Source organism: Lutjanus erythropterus, chromosome 7, assembly GCF_056507025.1.
Source record: "Lutjanus erythropterus isolate fLutEry1 chromosome 7, fLutEry1.hap2, whole genome shotgun sequence".
Classification (NCBI taxonomy): domain Eukaryota; kingdom Metazoa; phylum Chordata; class Actinopteri; order Lutjaniformes; family Lutjanidae; genus Lutjanus; species Lutjanus erythropterus.
The window spans coordinates 35,337,077-35,358,792 of record NC_139323.1 but is presented as its reverse complement, the minus strand read 5'-3'; the positions used below and the strand labels follow the sequence as shown (position 1 = coordinate 35,358,792).

General features: G+C 40.3%; 1 protein-coding gene across 6 annotated transcripts in view; it reads right to left on the bottom strand.

Annotated features, from left to right (window-relative positions):
* Positions 1 to 21,084, bottom strand: part of lrrc7 (leucine rich repeat containing 7) — a 95,697-nt gene extending 74,613 nt beyond the window's left edge. For all 6 annotated transcript variants that reach the window (XM_084723620.1, XM_084723619.1, XM_084723621.1 and 3 more), the window contains exon 1: positions 20,579 to 21,084. In XM_084723620.1, coding sequence (XP_084579746.1) covers positions 20,579 to 20,603 — 25 coding nt within the window. In that variant the 5' untranslated portion in view covers positions 20,604 to 21,084. The remainder of the gene's footprint in view (positions 1 to 20,578) is intronic.
* Between the last annotated feature and the right edge of the window lie 632 nt (positions 21,085 to 21,716).

Sequence of the window (21,716 nt, the reverse complement as noted above, 5' to 3'; positions counted from 1 at the left end):
GGTCTATTGCAACGTGAAAATCTCATACCGCTGCAGTCTTAACTTTAATCTTAACCCTAAAACAAACAGGTGACCTGTGATTTGTGTCCCAGATGTATTATTGAGCTCCAGTATATAACGTTTCTTCTCCTCCGTGATAAATACGGAGCACACAGAGTCCTGATTGCAAGAGAACGGTTCACCTTCACCTGAAAAACTCTCTCTGTACACACTGTGAGACCTGCTGCTATCTGGAACAACCTCTCTATCTTTCTGTCATCCCTCCCTCTCTACCTCTCTCTCTTGCTCTGGCCGGGAGTCAATCTCTCTTTTTTACTGCCAGCTGATAGCTGTGCATGACTGTCTGGATCTCTATTCATGCGTTCACTCCATCTATCACCTGCTGCTGCCTCTGTCACCCCTCCATCCTCTCCTCCCTTTCTTCTCCCTCCCCTCGCTGCCTCTTTCCAAATGAAAACAGATAATATGCGGTGGCTTTTTATCTATGCATTGATATGTTTGAGCTTTTATACTCCTCAGACTGGCAGGTCGGGTTTACATCACTTGCTCAAGGTCAGTTCAACGCTGATGCACACTGTATGTGGCAGGAATCGAACCTGTGACCCCTCAGCTACCCCACTGTCTCTCAAAGTGAACTCTACCCACAAGTTTTTGCAGGGTTTTGAATGTTTTTTCTCACACTGCATGACAGCCTCCATTTGCATAAACACCCTTTAGTAAGTTTTTATCCCTAAAGCTTTCCTTAACAGTCCATGGAAATTGCACAGTGAGCAGTTGCCATGGTAACCGCAGACTCAATTGCCCAAAATTACCATAAAACACTAATTAAAAAGCCCTGGCTAAGAGCACCATTTTGACAAGCTTCATGCAGCGCTGCTGAACCAGTCCCTCAGGTGAGGAAAATGGGCCGGGAATGGAAATCATTTCAACACCTACTGTTTTATAATTCTGTGCACTCAATGTAAACTTGAGCGCAGGGGCACAATGTGTGTGGTATAATGTGTAAGCCTGGAGTTAAGTACTTCTGAAGTGCCTGGTTTTTAATATTTTGTGTACCGGACAAATTTTTAGTGAATTAGACTGAGCTGCATCTATAGATGTATGTTGATTTGATGATGAGACAGTCATTGTTACAGATCAGACTGACTTACACATTTTTTTCTGACACCATTTGCCTGATTTTGACCAAATCTGATGCATCTTTGTGGATTTTTTTTTTTTTTTTTTTGCTAGTAAGACTACACAAGTGTCACCATTTTATGCATACCTAGGTAACGATCTATCAGTCTGGATCAATACGTAAGGGATAATGTACGGTGAGCAGGTCATTATTGTGAAATAAATCCTGACAGGATGATGCATGACCACACCGCGAAGCAGAGGGGTCTTAAATCATGCTCAAATTGCTAAAATTTACTTCACAATAATGAAGACTCAAAAACAGTGCGCACATCCAAAAGCAATAAATACTGAGTGCTGGACAGAAGAAGACATGGTTCACGTCTGATGAAGGGCTGGTGTCTGAAAAGTCACGTGGTGATACGATTAAATTTCCAAAAGGAGCAATTTATTATTTTTGTATTTTTTATTTCTGAATAATGACACTATTCCACTTATTACATGGTTACTTAGCAACAGTGACCCGCTCATCATGCATTATCCTATTATGGTTATGTACCAAAAACAAATCAATAATTTGACAATAAATATTAATTTTAAAGTGATTTTAGTGATTTAACAATGATTTTATTGTTCCTCCAGAGTCTATGATGTCAGTAGTGACGGTCTACTATAATAACAGACGTTAGAATGCTGTAATTGACCAATCAGAATTGAGTATTTAAAAACGCCAAGTAATAAAGTCAAGAAAAAGACTGATGATATTTACTCCCCTCTCAGGACTAAATCAGCAGTGTGGATTGATGTTAAGGCACATTTTATGTGTGTTGATGGCAGAGCATGTGACACGGAGCTGTTTGACCCCTCCGCTCCCTCGCTCAAAGCCGAACCAGGCCACTCCGCTCATTATCGCTCTACACTCAGCTCAGATTTCAAAAAAGAAAAAATAATCATTGTTATTCAGCAAGTTTAAACTGTAGCCCGTAGGCCAAAGCAGTTAATAACAGTTTATTACTTTAATAACATATTGTCCTCTGAGGGGAAAAAAATCCTCACCTTTTTTCAGCTCAGTCTGTATAATGACTACATGGTGCGAGATACTTGTCTTTTTGTATTAAGGGATAATAATTTACATCAGTTTCACTCAGTTTACATCAGTGAGGATGTTTTAGACCACAGCAGACAAACAACACCAACACACACCGAGAAGATGAAGAGGGAGAGACGGCATCTGGACAGTTCATCATGATTAACAACAACGCAGCGCAGCGACAGATGTTTCATGGAAGAGACGAGCGTCTGTCTGACAGATACATAGACAGATATTTTAGTCTGCAGTGTATAAATCACAGAACTGCAGAGTAACGTCAGAATTTATCATCAAAAAAGTTTTATATCAGTCTGCACTTAACACACACACTCTCCCTCCCTCCTCTCTCTCCTCCTTTGTCGTTATGATTAATCGCCATGGCGAAATTAAGTCTGTACAAGTAAACAAATTGCACCACAGAACTGTACAGTAACATTATGATTCATGATCATAAACTGTTTAAATCAAGTCGGCACATCTGTCCATATGCACACACTCTCTCTCTCTCCCACCCACTCTTTATCTTAAGCTCTCTCTACCTTTTGAGAAAAGTGTCTTTTTAGATTCCAGAATGAATCTTTGCTGACGCTCCATCCTTTTAACTAGTTACAATTATTTCTTCTGTCACTGACTGTGTTAAGTAGGTATATAATATTGTCACATATTGATCACAGGTCCGCGTTTTGAATCAAATCGATATTGTATCATAGCACACTTTTTAATTTCACCAAATACTGATATTAATGTAAATCACTGCCCAAAGACTCGAAACAATGTTGTATTGTTATGAAACCTGAACAAACTTTGGTTTATTGCCCATCATAATGTTCAGTAACTAATAAATAAACAAACATACAAACTTCTCTCAAACTGTACCTGCAGAATCAAACACTCTTATTGCAATAATTACATCTTTGGCTGTGCATCTGCTGCATGAGGCTGACAGTGAACACTGGAGGAAGACATGATTGCTTCAAGTGATGGCCGCATAACACGCTTCAGGTTTCATATGGACAGAAGTCAAGCTCTGTAGCGGGGATGAGCTGATCTGAGGAGCAAATGTCATCAAATTGCTGCTTTTCTGGAGTATTGGGCATGCGGGACACCTTTGCAGCATGTCATCTTTCTTCTCTCTCCTCATTTTCTGTCCTCATTTTCCATCACTATCAAATAAAGGCAGGAGTGCCTGAAAAAATATGACAATTGCTGATCCTGCCACCGGTGAGTGCTGCCCCTTTGAACCCCATCTGTTTTCAGACTCTGGTGACATGTTAGATCTTCCTTTTCTTTTCCTTCATTCCTGATTAAAATACAAACTGACTTGGAGTGGATATCAGCAGGCAGTTTTAAACTGATGGCTTGAAAAGCATCCACAGCCACACCACCTGTCTGATTCAGATGAATGAATCTCCCATCTCCACCGAAACCGTCCGCATAATCTTCTGACCACCAGTTATCACCTGGCAGATACAGCTTGTTTGCAGAATAACCACAGACACCTCCCCTGTCTGGACAGAGACGGAGACAGTCAGAGAAGCAGTCAGAGCGTGGAGGCAGCTCCACGAGAACACATTGGTGCGAAGCCCACTAGTCACGACACAAAGGCGCTCTGGAAAATGTTTTTAACACGATGCCATCGCCACAGCGACGTGGGCATCACAAGGCAAATTCAGGCCAGTCAGTCAAGGGTGAGACACTTCACTCCCACATACCTGGGCACAGCCGAACTTCATCATCACGATTCGCAGTGTTTTAAAGGAACACTAATCATGCATTGTCCTTGTAGAACTCTATTTCATACATATAATGAGGAATATAATGAGGAACCAAGTGCAAGTTCTCGTTACTGCAGGATCATTTAACTTTGACTCTGAGTCTTGGCTGCAAATGTTCTCGTACACAAAAATGAACAATACGTCATTCCCACAAATACACTGTGGGACAACACACAGTCTGTACTTGCTATTTGTCACCCCCACCCCCCTGCATATCTCTGTTTCTCTGCCTTCCTTTCTCTAATGGTTCAAGACTAACTTTCTAATCTCTGGTTCGGATTTCTACACCAGCTACCTCACTGGAGAATTATAATCTACCAACGAGAGGCAACACTGAGGACTATAGCTGCCTCATTTTATTCACAGCTTGATCTTGTTAACATATAAGCAGATGAGATAAAGATTAAATGATAAAAAGATAAAATGTCATCATGATAACTTGTCAGAGGTGAAAATTTTGTCTCAAAGCATAGAAGGAGCAACATGTAGCATCTGTGCATTCAAAAATGAGCAGTACAGCAGTTCAAATAGCGAGCTGGAGCCATAGACTGTATATTAAATAAGGCTGAAATCCTATTTAATATACAGTCTATGGTTGAGGCAAGTCGTTTCCCCCCTGCCCCTCCTCTCCAGACTCAAGGAAGCTCAGGCAGGCTGCAGGAACACTTCAGGACATGCTGGCTGTAACTGTCAATTTCCCTCCAGACTCCATCAACACATTGCTCAATTTAACCGGTATAAACATCTGCTCTTTTTTCAAGACTATCAATGATTCCTTAAAACTCATAAACAGACATTTACTCATTTGACGAACAATGAACATTAATTTAATCTCTAATTAACCTGAAATTGGCATGCAAAAACACTTATTCCAGCCCAGAATAGAAATTTTAGAGGAAGACACCACAGCCAGGAGTATTTCAACTGTATGTTTCCTTAAACTCTGATGACGTCATGGGAATTTTAAGATTTATTATAGTAAATATATTAAAGATTTCTCTTTAAGTGTTGTAGCATCTGATAAGCTTTCAAACTGTGAAGGATGTCAGTTTCTGTTAATTTTGCTTTTGTCAGCCCAGCACCCATTAACTGGTAACTTACTGGTTCATTTTGAAGAAAAAAGGCAAATTATGTGACATACAAGAGGAACCTATTGTCCCCACATCTCCACTGGACTATTCAGCTTCTCTTCACCTCGCAGAAAGATGCTGAACTACTACGTGTCCACAATGTCCACAGCTGTCAGTGGACTGTCTGTGTGGGACTAACATTATATTCAGGCCTTGATGGAGACAGCAGACGCAGAGATTCTGAGTGAGGAGTGGGCTCTGATGGATTCTGGATTTTTACATTTATAATTTTTTGGACCTTATTGAAGGATGCAGCATGTCAGATACTAAACGCTGTCTCTCAAGACCAAGAAAAGTCTAGTCTATTTTTTCCAAATTGCTGGAGAAGTGACCAGGTTAGTGTTGAAGTAAAAGCTGAGCAGGAAATGCTAACCTTTGTTCCTAAAACATCGGCTCTGGCATGATCGTAACCTTTTCCGAACCTTTGAACTGCTGTGTCTTTTCAGAAACCACAGTCCACAATCCATAATGATAAATCCGACACTGATTGTCTTCTGCGGTTATTTATCCATTTTTCTGTGTTGAAAACAGTTGATGTTGTTGTTTGCTGTCCACTGGCAGTCCCAGCCTGAAAAATTGGCCCATGCATTCATCTCCTGTCGATTAGATTACTGTAATACCATTTTTGCACGACTTCCCAAAAAGACAGTAGGTAGACTCCGGGTCATTCAGAATGCTGCAGCCAGAGGACTAACTGGGACTAGGAAAACGCAGGTTAAACGGTTTATAGGTTGCAGATGCAGAACAGGATTGACTTAAAAGTATTACTGCTTGTTTATAAGACCCTAAATAGTATGGGTCCTACATATATTCCTGACCTGCTCATTGACTATAGCCCAATCTGATCCCTCAAATCATCAGATGTGTGTCTACTGAATGTGTCTAGCATTAAAACTAAATCAGGTGAAGGTGCATTTAGTTTCTGTGGTGCTGTTCTCTAACTGCCTGATGACCTGCTCCTCTCAGGTTTTTGCGAGTAGGTTTTGGCACATTGAGTTTACCTGTGTATGAAATGTGCCTTTCAGATAAAACTGAATTGAACTGAACAGAAAACTACCAGATGCTAATTTATGCTAATCTGGCATCACCAGTTGGTTTCAGTTGAACACTCTGTTGCTAGTAGCAACCACAACTGACAGAGTACTACAGCAGCTTAACTGACACTGTTGCGTCGGCCATTTTGTCAGATCTGTGACTTCACTCATTCACTTCTCCCTGTATAATGCACACTCAACAATGAGCAGTAATTTAAGATTTCTGAATCTTATTTATCATCGTCATCATTTTGCACTCATCACTGACAGCTGTTGACTCGCGTAACTCTGATGTCGGTCTCTAATAAAAATCAGGAAAAACGTCATGTACTTGAAGCAGAACAGAAAACTTCCAGCTGATAATGTCGTGAACACGAATGTGCGTTCAAATAGACTCATGTCTTACAATACGGTAAAAACGACCCCACTTGAACCTGAAATTCGATAGAAATACGGAACTGTTACTAAACTGCTGGGCTAACTGTTATGTGCAGCCAAGAGAAAATTCATCTGCAACTTTTTTTGAGAACCAGTATTTTTTATAATACATTTGGTCTGTTTCTTTTGCCTGATAGCTGACAGGATTGTCAGCTTGTTAAACTCCATCTCCATCTCTCAGTCTGCATTTCCATCTCCGTCTCCACTGCGGAGCGGGCGGATTCAAAGGTCTGTACCTGTGCAAATATTTCTTTATGTCATATTATGTCTACTCATTGAACTCGGTGTGTCTCATCCATTACTGTTTTCACACCTTCACAGCTGCTTTCAAGAAAAAACTTCAAAGGTCAACCACTGCCTTCAGCCTTTGTTGCAGCTACATGCAGAGTGGGGGCAGAAGATACATGGTGTTCGTATTATCAAAGATACAGTATGTACCATAATTCTTACAATCTGATGTCAAGCAATAATTATACTTTTGTGTACAAAGTATTTCATATAAAAGGTTAGGCAACTATTGAAGCCAATATGTGCACAAATACATCCATCTATCTGTCTGTATATCCAACCAATCTCATTCAGAAATGGGGTCTTTTCTTTTGTGCATGCACCTCTACTCCAGCCTAAAAAAAACGTTTGTCTTGCTGCACAGCACACAGAGCTGACCATAAACAGGTAAAAGTAAATTTGTCACAAACTGCAGTAGTAAAAACCTCAACTGTGGCAAATATTCTGAATGCACTGTGCACATGTCCACAGAATGCTCCTACAACCTGAATAATATCAGCACATCCCGCATGTCTTAATTGGAAACTGCTTCATTTAAATTTGGCCTAATTCAGAATATCCAAACAGAATCTTCTGTTTACATGACCCACATCAAATCTGAAATATTGTCATATTCTGAATAATAGTGGAAAATTAGTGTGCATGCAAACGCAGCCAATGTGTGTTAAGAAGCGTAATTTATTTTTCAAACACAAAAGTGAAAAACTTTGGTTTGGTTTGGATAATATTAGACTAACTGCACATGGCTTTTATGACAGATCTGGACCACTTTCAGTTGTGTTTGTAACCAAAAGAAAAGTCAAAATAAGAGGAAATTAGTGAATGCATTAAGTTCTCCTAAATCATTAAGAACAAATCTGTTCACACAAATGATTCTTGCATGAGGCCAGATGAACTTCTTTTCTTAAAGTTGCTCTTTCATGCTCATTGCAGGATAGTTAACAGCCATAACCAACCAGAACTTCTCACAGATAAATCCGTATAATCTGTGTTACAAGAGGTGACTGCTTCAGTTTTCTGCACCGCCAAAAAGGTTTGAATGCTTCCCAAGATCGAGATAAAACATTCAGAGGAAGAGTAACGTTCAAATGCATGATATCACTCAAAAAATATATAAATATCTACTGTATGTAAGGTGCACATATATGTCAAGGGCCATAATTGAATTGCAAATGAATGAACCCTCTAGGCTGCATGTTTAAAGCAGCAGAGCAAGCTGCCATGCTACAGCTGCCATACAGGCAGTCGGATGGACACCTATAGAGCCCATAAGACCTGTGGGATCTGCCCTACATATACTGATATACAGCAGCACGCTACAGAGAGGAAGACAGTCAACAAGAAGAGGCAAGAAAGAGTGGAGAGAAAGAGGAAGTCAATGATGCATTAAGAGCCTGAGCTTTACACACACACACACACACACACACACACACACACACACACACACACACACACACACACAGGGATGTGTGTAAAGTGATCGAAGGTAAAGGTTTTCAGGGGTGGATATGACAGTGTTGTGACTGGAAAATTCATAGTCAGCAGTCCTCTCTGTCTCTAACACACACACACACACACACACACACACACACACACACACACACACACAATTCATAGATTCACATGCAGCTCCACGCACACAGTTCACTTAAGATACACGCATGGGTGGACACTTACACTCCACAGTGACACAGTATGCTGCACACAAACACACACTGGTCCGAGGTCTCCCCTTCAGTCACGTGTAGCGTAGCGGTCTATTAGCGTTCTCCACACATCAGTGCCTACAGCGAGCCTGGGGACTTAGCTCAAATGTAAAGAAAAAAACACTGTCAAACAAAATTACCACGTCCCTTCCCGGAGACGAAGCCGTGAATGGACGAAAATGATTCAATGGAGCATCATTCAAACGGCGTTTCACTGAGGCTTGTCTTTGTCATGTCTTACAGCTCGTTTACATGTTGAATTTCTGTAATATGAACGTTTGACACGTGTGCATTGTTGTAGGAAGCTCTTTGAGACGTTTGCTGGTGTTCTGCGCTAAGAAATGAAGCCACGGAGCAGCGAGTGGCGCAAAAACTATCATTAAAAATGTCATGTATCATCGTGGAGCGTGGGGCATGGAGCGTTTCCCTAATATAAACATCTAAACCCTTTTGGCATAAAAACACAACAACAAATCATCTTCCAGCTGACTCTTTGACTTGTCACAACAAGAAAAGCACAAGTGGGATGAACAACCTTAATGATGGTTCTGTTCCATTTACGTGCATGCAGCTGTTATTAATGTTATTAATCACATCTGCTTGTTTCCTGTTATGAGATGTCAACATCTCTGCTGTTTTGGGGGGGTCAAGTGTTTTATTCAAAAATGACAGGAGGAACTTTCACAGTAAGTGAGCACAGAATGCAGAGTTTTATCATCCTTCTGACTTTCCTTCCTGTTAAAACATTCATTGCATGCTGCTACTGAGGAGAGGATGGGAAATAATTTCCTTCCTCTGAGCCTAAAAGGAAGTGGCATGGTGCCAAGTCTCCATTTCCTCCTCCGATCCTGCTGGGAGCAGCCCAGTTATCACGAAGTAGATGACCCCCCTCCTGTTCCTGCATAAGTCATATATACACTCATCAGTGGTGGACGACCACTGCAGGCTGGCTGAATCTGTTATGATCTGCAACTGTAGAGAGTTTTAAAGAATCACAATGAAACATTATTTGTAGCCACACAAATAAAAGTTACTCCTGAGCAACTTTTGTGAATTAAACCAGTATTTCCCAAACTTATTTCTAGGGACCTACTTTTTTAAAATGTCGAATCATCACACAACACGCTGTAAAAATAAATCCTGGGAGATTTAGTTTGTGCATAAATTACCGTTATATATTTTATAAATGAGAAATAAATGCATTCAGACTGAGTTAACAGCCCATCTCAGTGTTTTTATTTCCTCTCATCTTGCCTACTTCAATAAATAAATGAGAGAAAATAAGTAGGAATTAACAGATGTGTGTTTTCCTCTCATGAGGAAAACAATATACACATTTTAAATGCTTTATTAAAGGTCTGCTGAAGATTAGGCTTGGGCGATATCCTGCCTGCACACCTTCCTGACATTTCACCAGGGTATACGGCATATGATGGTGTGAAAACATAAATTTTTAAAAGCTGGTGCCAATGACACTTGTTACCATGGATACTACACACAAACACATCATTTGGCTGAAGGGAGGTGACTTACAGATGTATCAGGTGGTTAAAAGACTGCTTTTATAGTTGGAAAAAGTCATATCAAAATAAAGTTATATGTGGCAATATTTTCCAAAGAAAATAAAAGCTGTCTTAAAATGATAAAATCCCAAAGAGCAGGGAACCCCAGTCTTCACAGAGACAAGCCATCTCTCAGTCTCTTTCTGTCTGATAGCCAATGACAGCTGAGCTGAGACAGACAGGGCAGGACAGGAGACAGATGCTGTCGATTTAGAAAGATTATTCTCCTGCTCTCCGCTTCATGCCCATTCTTCTTCTTCTCTGCCTTTTAGCCCCTCTGCTCATTGTGCTGCTCCGCTCTCTAAAAGTTCCTCCGAGGATGCGGCGACTTTTGATCACATGTTCATCGCTATTGCATGTTTCTGCTTTTATTCCATCTCACTGGTGCCCTTTCATTAAAGCGGGCTGTGGTTATTTTTGCTACAATGAGGCGGCCATTATTAATAGACTCAATAGGTTCAAATTACCTCCATGTTAAATGCTGTGAGTCTGAAACGGATGAGCGGGTCTTAAAGACTCTAACAGAGGCCTTAGGGTCGGCTCTCTGTCTCCCTCTCTCTCACATTCAAACATCCTGACGTGATCGCAGGCGTCTAATGAAGAGCTCAGACCAGAGGCTCCCCGGCCCTTTGTCTCATTAAGAGGAGACTGGGTCGCCCACGGCAACACGTGGACCAACCAGCACAGGATGCAGACTGAGCCGCCTCCTCCTCCTCCTCCTCCCTCTCTCCCTCCGTCTCCTGGGAGATTGTCACACTTACATCCCCTCTCCAGGAATTACTGGATCAGTTTGGACTTGGCACGTGTTTTGGGGAAGCCAATGATTTCATACTTCAATCAGAAGTTGTGCTGACTTTTTACATCATTTAAAGCATCTGCAGTGGACATCCTGATTGGTAAGATGTTTACCATGAGCTATGATGGACCCCAGAGCAAACTGCTACTCCAGTGAAACCTTATCATTTCATTATGGTCTACTTTTCCACTTAAATCTTTCAATAGACTCCCTTAACCACCCAACCAGCTGCTTTGTAACAAAAAAATTGAATTTATCTCCCATTGTTTCGGGGGTTTTTTTCAAGAAAGCTCTTAAACTTTAGACATCTGTATTCTCCAAGGGACTGACTTTTCAAGCTTTACAGTCAGCTGTTTGTCTGCAGTATAAAACTCCATGCAACAAAAAGCCTGTGATTTTTCTTTTTCTTTCTGTGTAACGGAGTTTAAGAAAGGTATTACTCACTTTGTTATGCTGCCTTTCAGCTCATTTTTCAGGTAGCTTTCAAATAAGTTATTTTAGTGACTTAATTTTCCATCTATTATGCCGAAAGACACTGAGTTTGTGATTTTCTTTGTGCAGAAAGAAGAAATAAGTCAACTATTATTAATCAAAGGTAAGCTAAGTACCCTGCTGATGCTGTATGATTGAAAATGAGACTATTTGCCACAGACAGATTAGGGCTAAAACTCAACCAGCAATGTCACTGCTAATTTAAAGTCAGAGTTAAAATAAAGCCACTCTAGGCAGATTATCCACATATATAAGCAAGTTTAGTATTTGCAAATAAAACACAGAATCTCAGATCCAACAACAGGCTTTGCTGAAAGGTACCACTTGTACAGACTATCTTATTACTGGTCCTGGTCTTGAAATGATCTGCAGGCTAGACTCAATGGAATGGAAGAGGAAGAGGAAGAGGAGCCGCGCCTTCTGTAGATACTGCTATATTCTCTAAAGAAATCCCTGTAAATCTTAGACACTTTAAAACACTTATTTCATCTAAGACATATAATAATTTATGCACTCTATTTGTAGCTTCACCCATATACACATACAGTATGTAGGCGTACCGTCAACAGAATAAAATGCCCTACTTAGATTCACAGGACTTGTCCTAGGCCAGTTCCCTCCAGAGTGAAACGGAGCAGGCAGGAAACATGGAGACGACATGGAGGAAAATAAAACTACACACACGCGCACGCATATACAAACACGGACACACACACAAACCTAGCAGATTCAGCAGAAACACTGGGTCACACCATGTGACACGTTGGACACAAGTGTGAAAGACTAAGTTACACACACACACACACACACACATGCACACACACTGAGCCAACCATACAGTGTGAAACACCTTGCTACGCTCCTGTGAGGTACTTTAACAACTGCATTGTGACCTATGGTTTTTGCTAAACTGTTAGTTTGCCCGTTATCAGCATGAACGTAAACACTGCTACTGTATTATGTGCATCCCAACAGGGGTGTCCTATTTTACACGCCTGTTAAAAAGCTGCATTATCTCAGAATGGACGCCCAAGCTGTCACATACAAGCTACAATATCCCGGCTTGACTCCCCCCCCCCCCCCACCAAACCTCTCTCTGTCGGTGACAGGTCATCTTCTTTGGTGCTCTTGAAGCTGTCACAATGGATGAACACAGACTTTTTGTTGAGACAGAGAAATACCAGGAGCTCTATGACCTGTCCCGTCACTGTATCACAAAAAAAGATGCCTGCTGAGACACAGCTGTGGACACGGGATCTTGAAGAGAAGCCGGAGGAATCGCACGACACCGCTACATCGGGCATTTTGCACCTGAGGGTATAATTTTTGGCTACCACTCAAAACAATGTAAGTATACTTGTAGTAAGGACAAAGACAAACGAAGATTGTCTCGGGCTTCCTAAGAGACTCCAGTGCAAAGATGCAGAAATAATATCTCTGGTTTGTTCGCTTTAAGCTATGATGCAACCTAAGATTAACAAAACATTTACTCTAACATGCAATTCACACTGTTTGCATAAATGCAAACAATTATTTGAAGTTGCTGCCACCTGTGTTCAGTCCACTGTCGTACACTTCTTTTAAACATGGCTGCTCAAAATGTTCTTCCCCCGATGTGCATTTCTCTTCCTGTTTGGAGCCACTATTGCAGTGTTTTCTGAAGCATTAATTTTTTTCCGTTCATTTTACCTCCGCTTACTATCTGACCTATCACAGTTTAGCTTCAGGAGTTGTAACTATTGGTAATCATGGATGACGTATACGTGTACTACATGCATAAACATGAATATGTAGTGGGCTGATATTGAAATAAAAATGCAAGAAAGAAAAAAACTTTCTTCCTTTTGGAATTTTGTAGCATTTGATAGTATTATATGTTGTTAAAATAATCTATTTTCCTTAAAAAAAAAATCATGTACCACTAGAGGGAGCTCATGCACCAGCAGTCGAACTCATACCGCAGTCCGAGAATCTAGAATTTAGACTATAAACTGTCTCAGAACTCACTGGCTGTCATCTGACAACGATTTAGCCTCTGACGGCAGAGTTTCAAACAGATATCCAGACCATGTTTTTGTAGGCCAACACTTCCAACTGGCACGCAAAAAAAGCTAACAGAATGCTAAATCATCACCAGATGAGACAAGAATGCATTTCGGTCAATAAATTCCACCATTTACCTCTACTCAACCAAAGCTTGCTTAAATGTGATTGGTCAGTATTGCTCAGACTTGAAGCGGAAACCAGGAACGCTTCCAATGTCTTGTTTTATCCGACCAATAAAGATAATAACTAACCAACTACACAAACTTCTCCAAAAAGCTCCTGAAGCAGGGCTGCAACTGACAGTTATTTTCATCATTGATTAATCTACAGTACAGTAACTGTCAGTTGTCTGTCAGTCTAAAGCTAAGCCTGTTATCCTGAAAACAAAAGCCAACTGCTCTGAACGTACAGGGACTCACTGCCTGCCAGACTCTATTAACATATTACTCAGTTTAACAGTTATACCTTTCTATTCCTTCTGAAAGATTATTAATGATTTCTTTGGACCCATAAACTGACACTTACTCATTTTGCAAACATTCAGCATGAAGTTGAACTCAAATGGAGATGAAACAGGCAAAGAAAAACACACATTCTGAACCAGAATGGAAATTTCAATATAATATTTTCCAGTATTTCAACTTAGCATGTTACCTTGCACATCACAATTTTCCAGAGCCCAAAGTGATGTCTCCAAATGTCCAAAATGTCCCCAAACCCAAAAATATTCAATTAACAATGACAGAAAATAGAGAAACGCAGAAAATCCTCACAATGGTTGACCTGAAACCAGAGGAATAATTGACATTTTTGCATGATAAATGACTTGCATGATTATCAAAACAGCTGGTGATTCATTTCCTGATGACTGACTCTTATTTGACTATTTTTTTTTAGCTCTAATAAAAGAAGTTCATGGAAAAATAGTACTTCTATATTTATTTCCTTCTTACTAATAGTCATTTTATGTCCCCCTGTTCATTATTGTGCCGGGATGAGTTGTTCTTTTCCTATAAAAGCACACAAATAAGAACTATGACTGCTGTGTGCCAGCAAAATCTGACTAATTTTACTTAAAGGAACACATGATGTACTACAGAATGACCCCCACCCAAAGCAAAAATGTTCCTGTTAGCGCTGGATAAAGTTAAATATTTCATATCTGAAGGTTCATTTCCCTGTTAAGACCGTAGTACAAGAACAGGATCCAGAATCTCTTGTTCGAGCCAAAGAATTATGTCACCCCGGAGAGAACAATGTGCATGATGCAACCATGGCAACACTGTCACCGAGACTGGAGAGAGGGGAGAGAACGGATGCTCCCGAATGAATCTGTACTCACAGTGAAGGGGGAAAAAAAAAATCGCATTAAACCAGTTAAATGAACAAAGAGAGTGAGATAAATTTATCCTCTGAGCGACCAGTTTGGAACAGTTTCATGCAGCCTGTGTGAACCTACAGTACAGTACGTGCCGTGACGAAGAGGATAATGTTTCTGTCTGTTCCTCCTCCCTCCTCTCCTCTCCTCTCTGCTTCTCTAAAATCCTGCAAAGGTTCCCTAACATGGATTTGGTGGTTTTAAGAAAATACCGCAAAACTCTATCATAATGTAAGTGTGTGTTTTCTGGCTTAAACACGGGTGCTGCTTCAAGCCGTACTCCATCCAAAATCTGAGAAAAATTCACTCCCTGGAGGCTTGAAAGGTGGCTGTAAGATGTTTGGTCAGTTATAAAGGATTTATGTCTTGTCAAGAAAAATGTTATAACTTCTCAAAAACTGCTGATTAATGTGCCCATTATTCTCTTGTTTACTCCATTAAATGTTCAGTCTGAAAAATGGTGAAAATCATCATCAAAAATTTCCCAGAGCCCAAATATGCCTCAATTTATCTTTTTTTCATTCGACAACCAGTCTAAAAACCCAAATATCTTCGTTTTGTGAGGATATAAAACAGAATAAAAGCTGAAAATCTTAATATTGGGAAAGCCGGAACGACATAATTTTTTGATAGATTGGCTTAAGAAATAACTTAAAGGATTAATTGCTTATCAACCTAGTTGCACATTAATTTTCTGTTAATCAGCTAATTATTGCAGCTCTCTCCTGCAGCATGTACTAAACGGTTTGTGAAAATATCCTTAAAGGGATGGTTTGAATTATTTGATGTAGGGTTGTATGAAATACTTGTCAGTAGTCAGTATATTACCTATTGTAGTTGACGGTCAGCACGTCCCCAAAGTAGGAGAAGCAGAGTGGGACAGAAGTTAAGCAATGAACTGCTGTGGACAGGGTCAGCAACAAAAGGTATTTTAGACACTTAAAAAAGGTCCACCTGAAAAACATCAATATCAGTTTAAGTGTACACTATGTTTACAATATTTTGATTGCTTTACCTCGCCGTCAGACAGTCTTTTCCAATGATAAATAAGTAAAAAATTGCTCTCAACAATCCAACCAAACTTCAGAGGTGAAATCGATAATTTTACCTCGCAGAACACAGGAGTTGCTGGCCTACTGCCGCTTTGATCTATTAGTTTGTTTGAGTCGTTATGTGACTTTGGTGAATCTGAAATAATCATTTAAAACACAGAAGTCACACAAAAACACAAACTAACAGGACAAGGCAGCAGTAAACAAACAGCTGCTGTGCTCTGTGAGGTAAAATTAATGATTTTACCTATGGAGTTTGGTTACTTGGGAGACAGCAATAATTGGCTAATACAACAGGGGTTTGTGTCAGAAAAAGGCTGTCTGATGGCAAAGTAAAGTGGTGACAAGTATCTCAAAAAAAAAAACCCTGCATCAAATAATCCAAACTGTTCCTTTAAAGCATTGCTTCTATGTCGAGCTATTACACTCTTCAAGCCCCAAGGTCCTCTGGAACATTTATGGTCACATTTTGGCAAAAACATGACTGCTTCCTCTATAAATTAGATTAAGATTCAGTTAATTCAACTAGACTCTCCATCACTTCATTCAGCATCATTTGTGACATCACCAACAACCAGCAACACAGATATATCACAATCATAGCCTCCATAATCATCATCATCATCCTCGATGATATCACAATTCATCCCCATCATCATAGCACACACACTGCAGATGTACTGGTATCTCTGTCCCCCTTCCCTCACTGGGTCTCTTTCCCTTGGCCCATCACCATGACGATGGGAGCCGGTTCCATGGATACAGTCACTAGGCAACCGGCAGCATCAGCAGCAGCAGCAGGAGCAGCAGTGTCCTGTCAGAGCTGTAGTGGAGCAGCAGAGAGATGGAGCCAACCTTCGTCCTTCCCGACTGCAAGCAAGTTTTGCTCTTTGAAGAGCGAATATTAATGCGTTTATCGTGTCTCAGATCTGAAGCCTCTCAACACTCGACACTACACTCAACTAAAGAGGTGCCTACTGTAATTTAGACTGACAGAAAAGGACATCGAGAGCACATCTATAGTTAGACTGAAATAGGTGCAGTATGTGGCACAGATGACGACAGGCTGACATGTAAAGAAATGTACATATCAACGTTACTGCTACTTTCACCACCATTACTGTCTCAAATATGGATGCTGCTTCTCTCTCTACAATCTCTCAGAAAAAGGAATTACGAAAGACAAAAACAAACAACACTTATACGATAAATAATTCTCGGTTATGGCTGCATCAAACAATTATTTTCATTATCGATTAACCTGACCAATATGTGCACTTGTTTCATCTGACTAACAGTCCAAAATAAGATGGCCAAAGCAACAAACTGTCACATTTCAGAAGTTGCAGATGATTACTTGATGATCAAAATGGTTGCCAGTTAACAGAGCTGCAACAATTAGTCCAGTAATCGATAATTCAATCAAAAGAAAATTAGTTGCTGATTATATTGATAATTGTTTGTCATTTTTCAAGCAAGACAGACAAACATTTGCAGTTTCCAGGTTCTTAAATGTGAGGATTTCTGCTTTTCTTTGTCAATTATGATAAAAGAAGATGAGTCATTGGGTTTTAGGCTGTTGGTTGGACAAAAGAAGCAACTTCAAGACGTCACTTTGGGCTCTGGGGAAATATTTTTGACGTCTTACGTATGAAATGAGTTTGTTTCAGGCTTACCTATTCACATTCTTATCAACTTACTGATGATTATTGGACAGACTGCTTCAAACTTTCTTAAAGAGACCACAAATACCTGGGACCCCTGCTGGACAGGGTGGAAGAAGTATTTAAATATTTCAGTTTAGTTAAAAATAGTAATACCTCAGTGTAAAAGTCCTGCATTCAAACTCTAACTGAAGTTAAAGTATAGAAGTATTATCAACAGAATGTACTCGCAGTATTAAAAAAAAGATGCATTAATGTGTGCAGCAGCATTTTTTCAGCAGGGAGCTGATTTGAACAACTTTAGAAAGTGTTGAGCTGTTTGATCTGCAAAAATAAAATCCCTCAATATTATAGACACCGAGTCCTAGAAACCTTTGTGTTGTGCAGCAGCAGGAATATTTCAACCAGTTTTTAATTCAAACCAGCCTGTTTTAAGTAAATTCAAAGACTGAGCATCTTTATCCTAACAAGAGAGAAAAGGCTTTTGTCAATGCACTAATTATGAAATTTCATAAATTCAGGAAACAAATTCATTTGTGTTCAAGAAAAGATCGCCCCTGCGCACACACTTTTCATAAGTAAATCTAAGTTCAAGGACTCAATTTCAGATTTACATGACCTTTAACCATAGATGTCAGATGTAACAGAGTAAAAAGCATAATATTTCTCTCTAAAATGAAGTGGATTAGACATATAAAGTAGCATAAAATGGAAATAAATGAAATGCCTCAAAATAGCAGAATTTTTACTAGGTCATTCAAAACTTTTTTTAAATGGTGGGAAGCACAAGGGGAAAAAAATTTATTCTTAGACACACTGCAATTCTTTCTCAACATTATGATCAACTTTAACAATTTTGAAAGACTGAGCTGTACATTTCTTTCAGCTGAACCGATTGTCTGGTGACACTTAACGTTCGGAAACATGTATCATTATGTTAAACTGAGGCTACTTGTTGAGTTTTGGTGAGGATGCCTGAGCGTGACCAGCTGTAGAAGGTCACAACCTGACATCAAACCAAGTGTATGAAAGCATCTTGGCTTCTATGAAGCTGAAGAGAAAAGGAACCTGGACAAGAGCCATGCTGTAGGCAAGTTGTGTCTAACTAAAGTAATTATGGACCATTACAAATAAATATAGCAAGTATTCACACCATGAGAAAATAAATGAAAATAAATCATGTAAAGAAAAAATTCTGATGGTTCAAGACGACGATATGATTTTATAATCGCATCGTAGCCCTTGGAATGGGTGCTATGAGGTGCCAGGAGATTCCCAACCCTTGAAAGCACAGATTCTCAAAAAAGTAGCTAGTCTTTCCACGTCTAGAAGCCAACAGGAAGTTGAGGACATACATTATATGTCCAAAGAAAGAGACGGCACTGCATGCATCCTGATACAAAGCAGATCACTCTACATGTCTGTAGATTCACTGTCTGCAGCCTGGGCTGCTGTTCTCCATGACGCCAAATAGACCAATACTGAAAACACATAAAGGCCTGTTCACAAAATGATACAAAATAAGGCTATTAGCAACGACCGCAAAGCCCTGCTGAAAAGAAAATGTATTAATGGAGCCCATCTTAGAGGCAACACAGACAGAGATGCTTTGAAATATGTTGCATTGAAGACTGTAATTAAATATTCCCTTTGATTACGAGAAGAAGCCACTTTTTTTTTTTTTTTTTGCATGTTGCTGCTTTAGTGGCCTGGCTGTAAGTCAGAAAGACATAAAGCGTATCTGCTGTTCAGTGTTAATAAGACATGGACAAAAAACATCACAGCACATAAGCAGAAAAAATACGATCCAGACAATAAAACTGTTAACCTTGTGCAGGTGTATAACAGCAGCAATAAAGCATTTAGCCAGATGCTTAACAAGCTTTTGTCATTACAAGCGTGACTGATACTGCTAAATAATGGGCGAGATAGGCTAATAAGCTACAATACCTCAGGCTGCTGGATTTAACAGGTGTGTGTGTGTGTGTGAGTGTGTGTCTATAATGTCTTATATGAAAGCACGAAGCTATCATGGCAGAACGGCTAGGGGCTACATGTCAAGACGGGAGGGTATATGACACTGCATCATATATCATCCTCTCTCACACACACACACACACACACACACACACACACACACACACACACACACACACACAAACACACTCATGCACACACACTCTCCTCTCTCGCTACCTCTCTTCCTGCAGTCATGGCTGTTTCATTAGCTCATCACAGAGCTCGAAAGGCCTGTGAATGAAAGAATGAAGGAACTAGGGCTGCAAGATGTGGTTAAGAAAAATCAAGACTGCCACGAATTTGACAGATATTGCAATTGTGATATGACTTACAAGTTGTGAGAATGATCATTTTTGCGTCACAATTTACATTTTCACTCATGAAAACTCATAAAATTATGATGATGTGACATTTGTTGGGGTCTAAACCAAACAAACATGCTTTCTTACACCTGGAGAACAAGATTTGAGCATCTCTGCAGCACTACAGTACTTCATAATAACACTGTTTTGTCAGTTTTTCATTTAATTTAAAAAAAAACTGCAGCTTTTTGCAGTTTGGATATTGCACTTTTTGATATGTCAATTAATTTTGCAGCTCTAGAAGGGCTCATTTTGATAGAAATATATGTGGGAAAGAAAATCTCATACAGTGCACAGAGCCAGGTCTTGTTGCTAAGTAGCAATAATGATGCAAATATATTAAATGATGTCAAAATATTCAATGATTGCATTAAATATGTCACATGACACTAGCCTAATTATACATGCATGGTCATGGGAAAATCACGAGAAACGTTAGAATAAAAATGAGAGGCATGACAACACATTTAAAGGACATCTTGCCTAAAAAAAAAAATGGCATTTTGTGCAGTAATCACACAATAAGGACAGAGTAGATGTTAATGTGATTATTTATGATTATATCCATCATTACAATCCAGACTGAATGACAAATACTGCAGCAGGTAGCTGTGTGTCAAGCCTTACGTTGTAAAGTAGAGTAGTTATCCATCTGGCAGGCTGCTGGTGGCGGATCCGCTTTTAAAGAAGATAAAAATCACTCGGGTGGCCCCTGTGGACACCGCAGCACCGGATAGGATCAGTCTACCGGGACGAACCGAGCCGGTGTGAAACCAGGACAGGTACCCGCGCTACCAGCCGCATCTTTAGCAGGACCCCCGGGGCCAGAAAGCGGAGGAGATGAGCGCGTCAACCCGCGGAGTGAGACTCATTTCAGGAGCATTCGGTGAGGTTTAAATCCAAGTACACGCACACAGACACACACACGCGCGCACACACACGCAGCGCTTTGAGTCAGATCTCCTCGGCTGGTTTCTTTACAAGATGCCTCGCTCCGCCTCCATGGAGAGAGAAAAAAAAAAAGAAAAAAAGAAGCAAAGATGCGGGAAGAGAAAGGTCAGCGTGCGGTTATGAAAATCACACCGAACGAACGGATCCGTGACCGCGTCCCTCCTCTTCTTCTGCCTCTTCTCCGTCACCGTAAACCCCGCTGCAGGGAAAACACATTCAGCAGGAGCGTCTCCTCCCATCTATCCCCCGTAGAGAGGAGAGAGGAGGGAGGGAGGAGAGATGGATGAAGATGGAACGAGGACGCCAGAGTAGGTGCGTTTACGCGTGCGCATGATGGTGCGCGTCTGTGTGTCGTACGCCTAATTGTGCACGGTTATGTGTGTGTGAGAGAGAAAGAATGGAAGTCGTCTTTTTATCTCATCGTGTCACACACACACACACACACACACACACACACACACACACGCACACACACACACTCTCACGCTTGTCCCTGAGACTGTTGCCATGCTGCCTCTTTCTGTTCCTGTGAGAAAAAATGCTTCTTCTGAGGACAAAAATAACCCACTGATGCTAAAACATGATTTTAAATTAGAAGGTTTTTGTGTGTTTATGAGGGATGATTTATTACACTATTATGTTTTTCTAAACATATACATGGAGGGCTACAACAGCTAATGATTATTGTCATAGTCGATTAATCTGCTGATTGATTTCTTGATTAATCATTTGGAAAATCTGCTACAGCCCAGGCTCTTCAGTCTGCATACAAACCAGGCTACTTCATACTTTCAAACAGCGTGCAGTGCATACG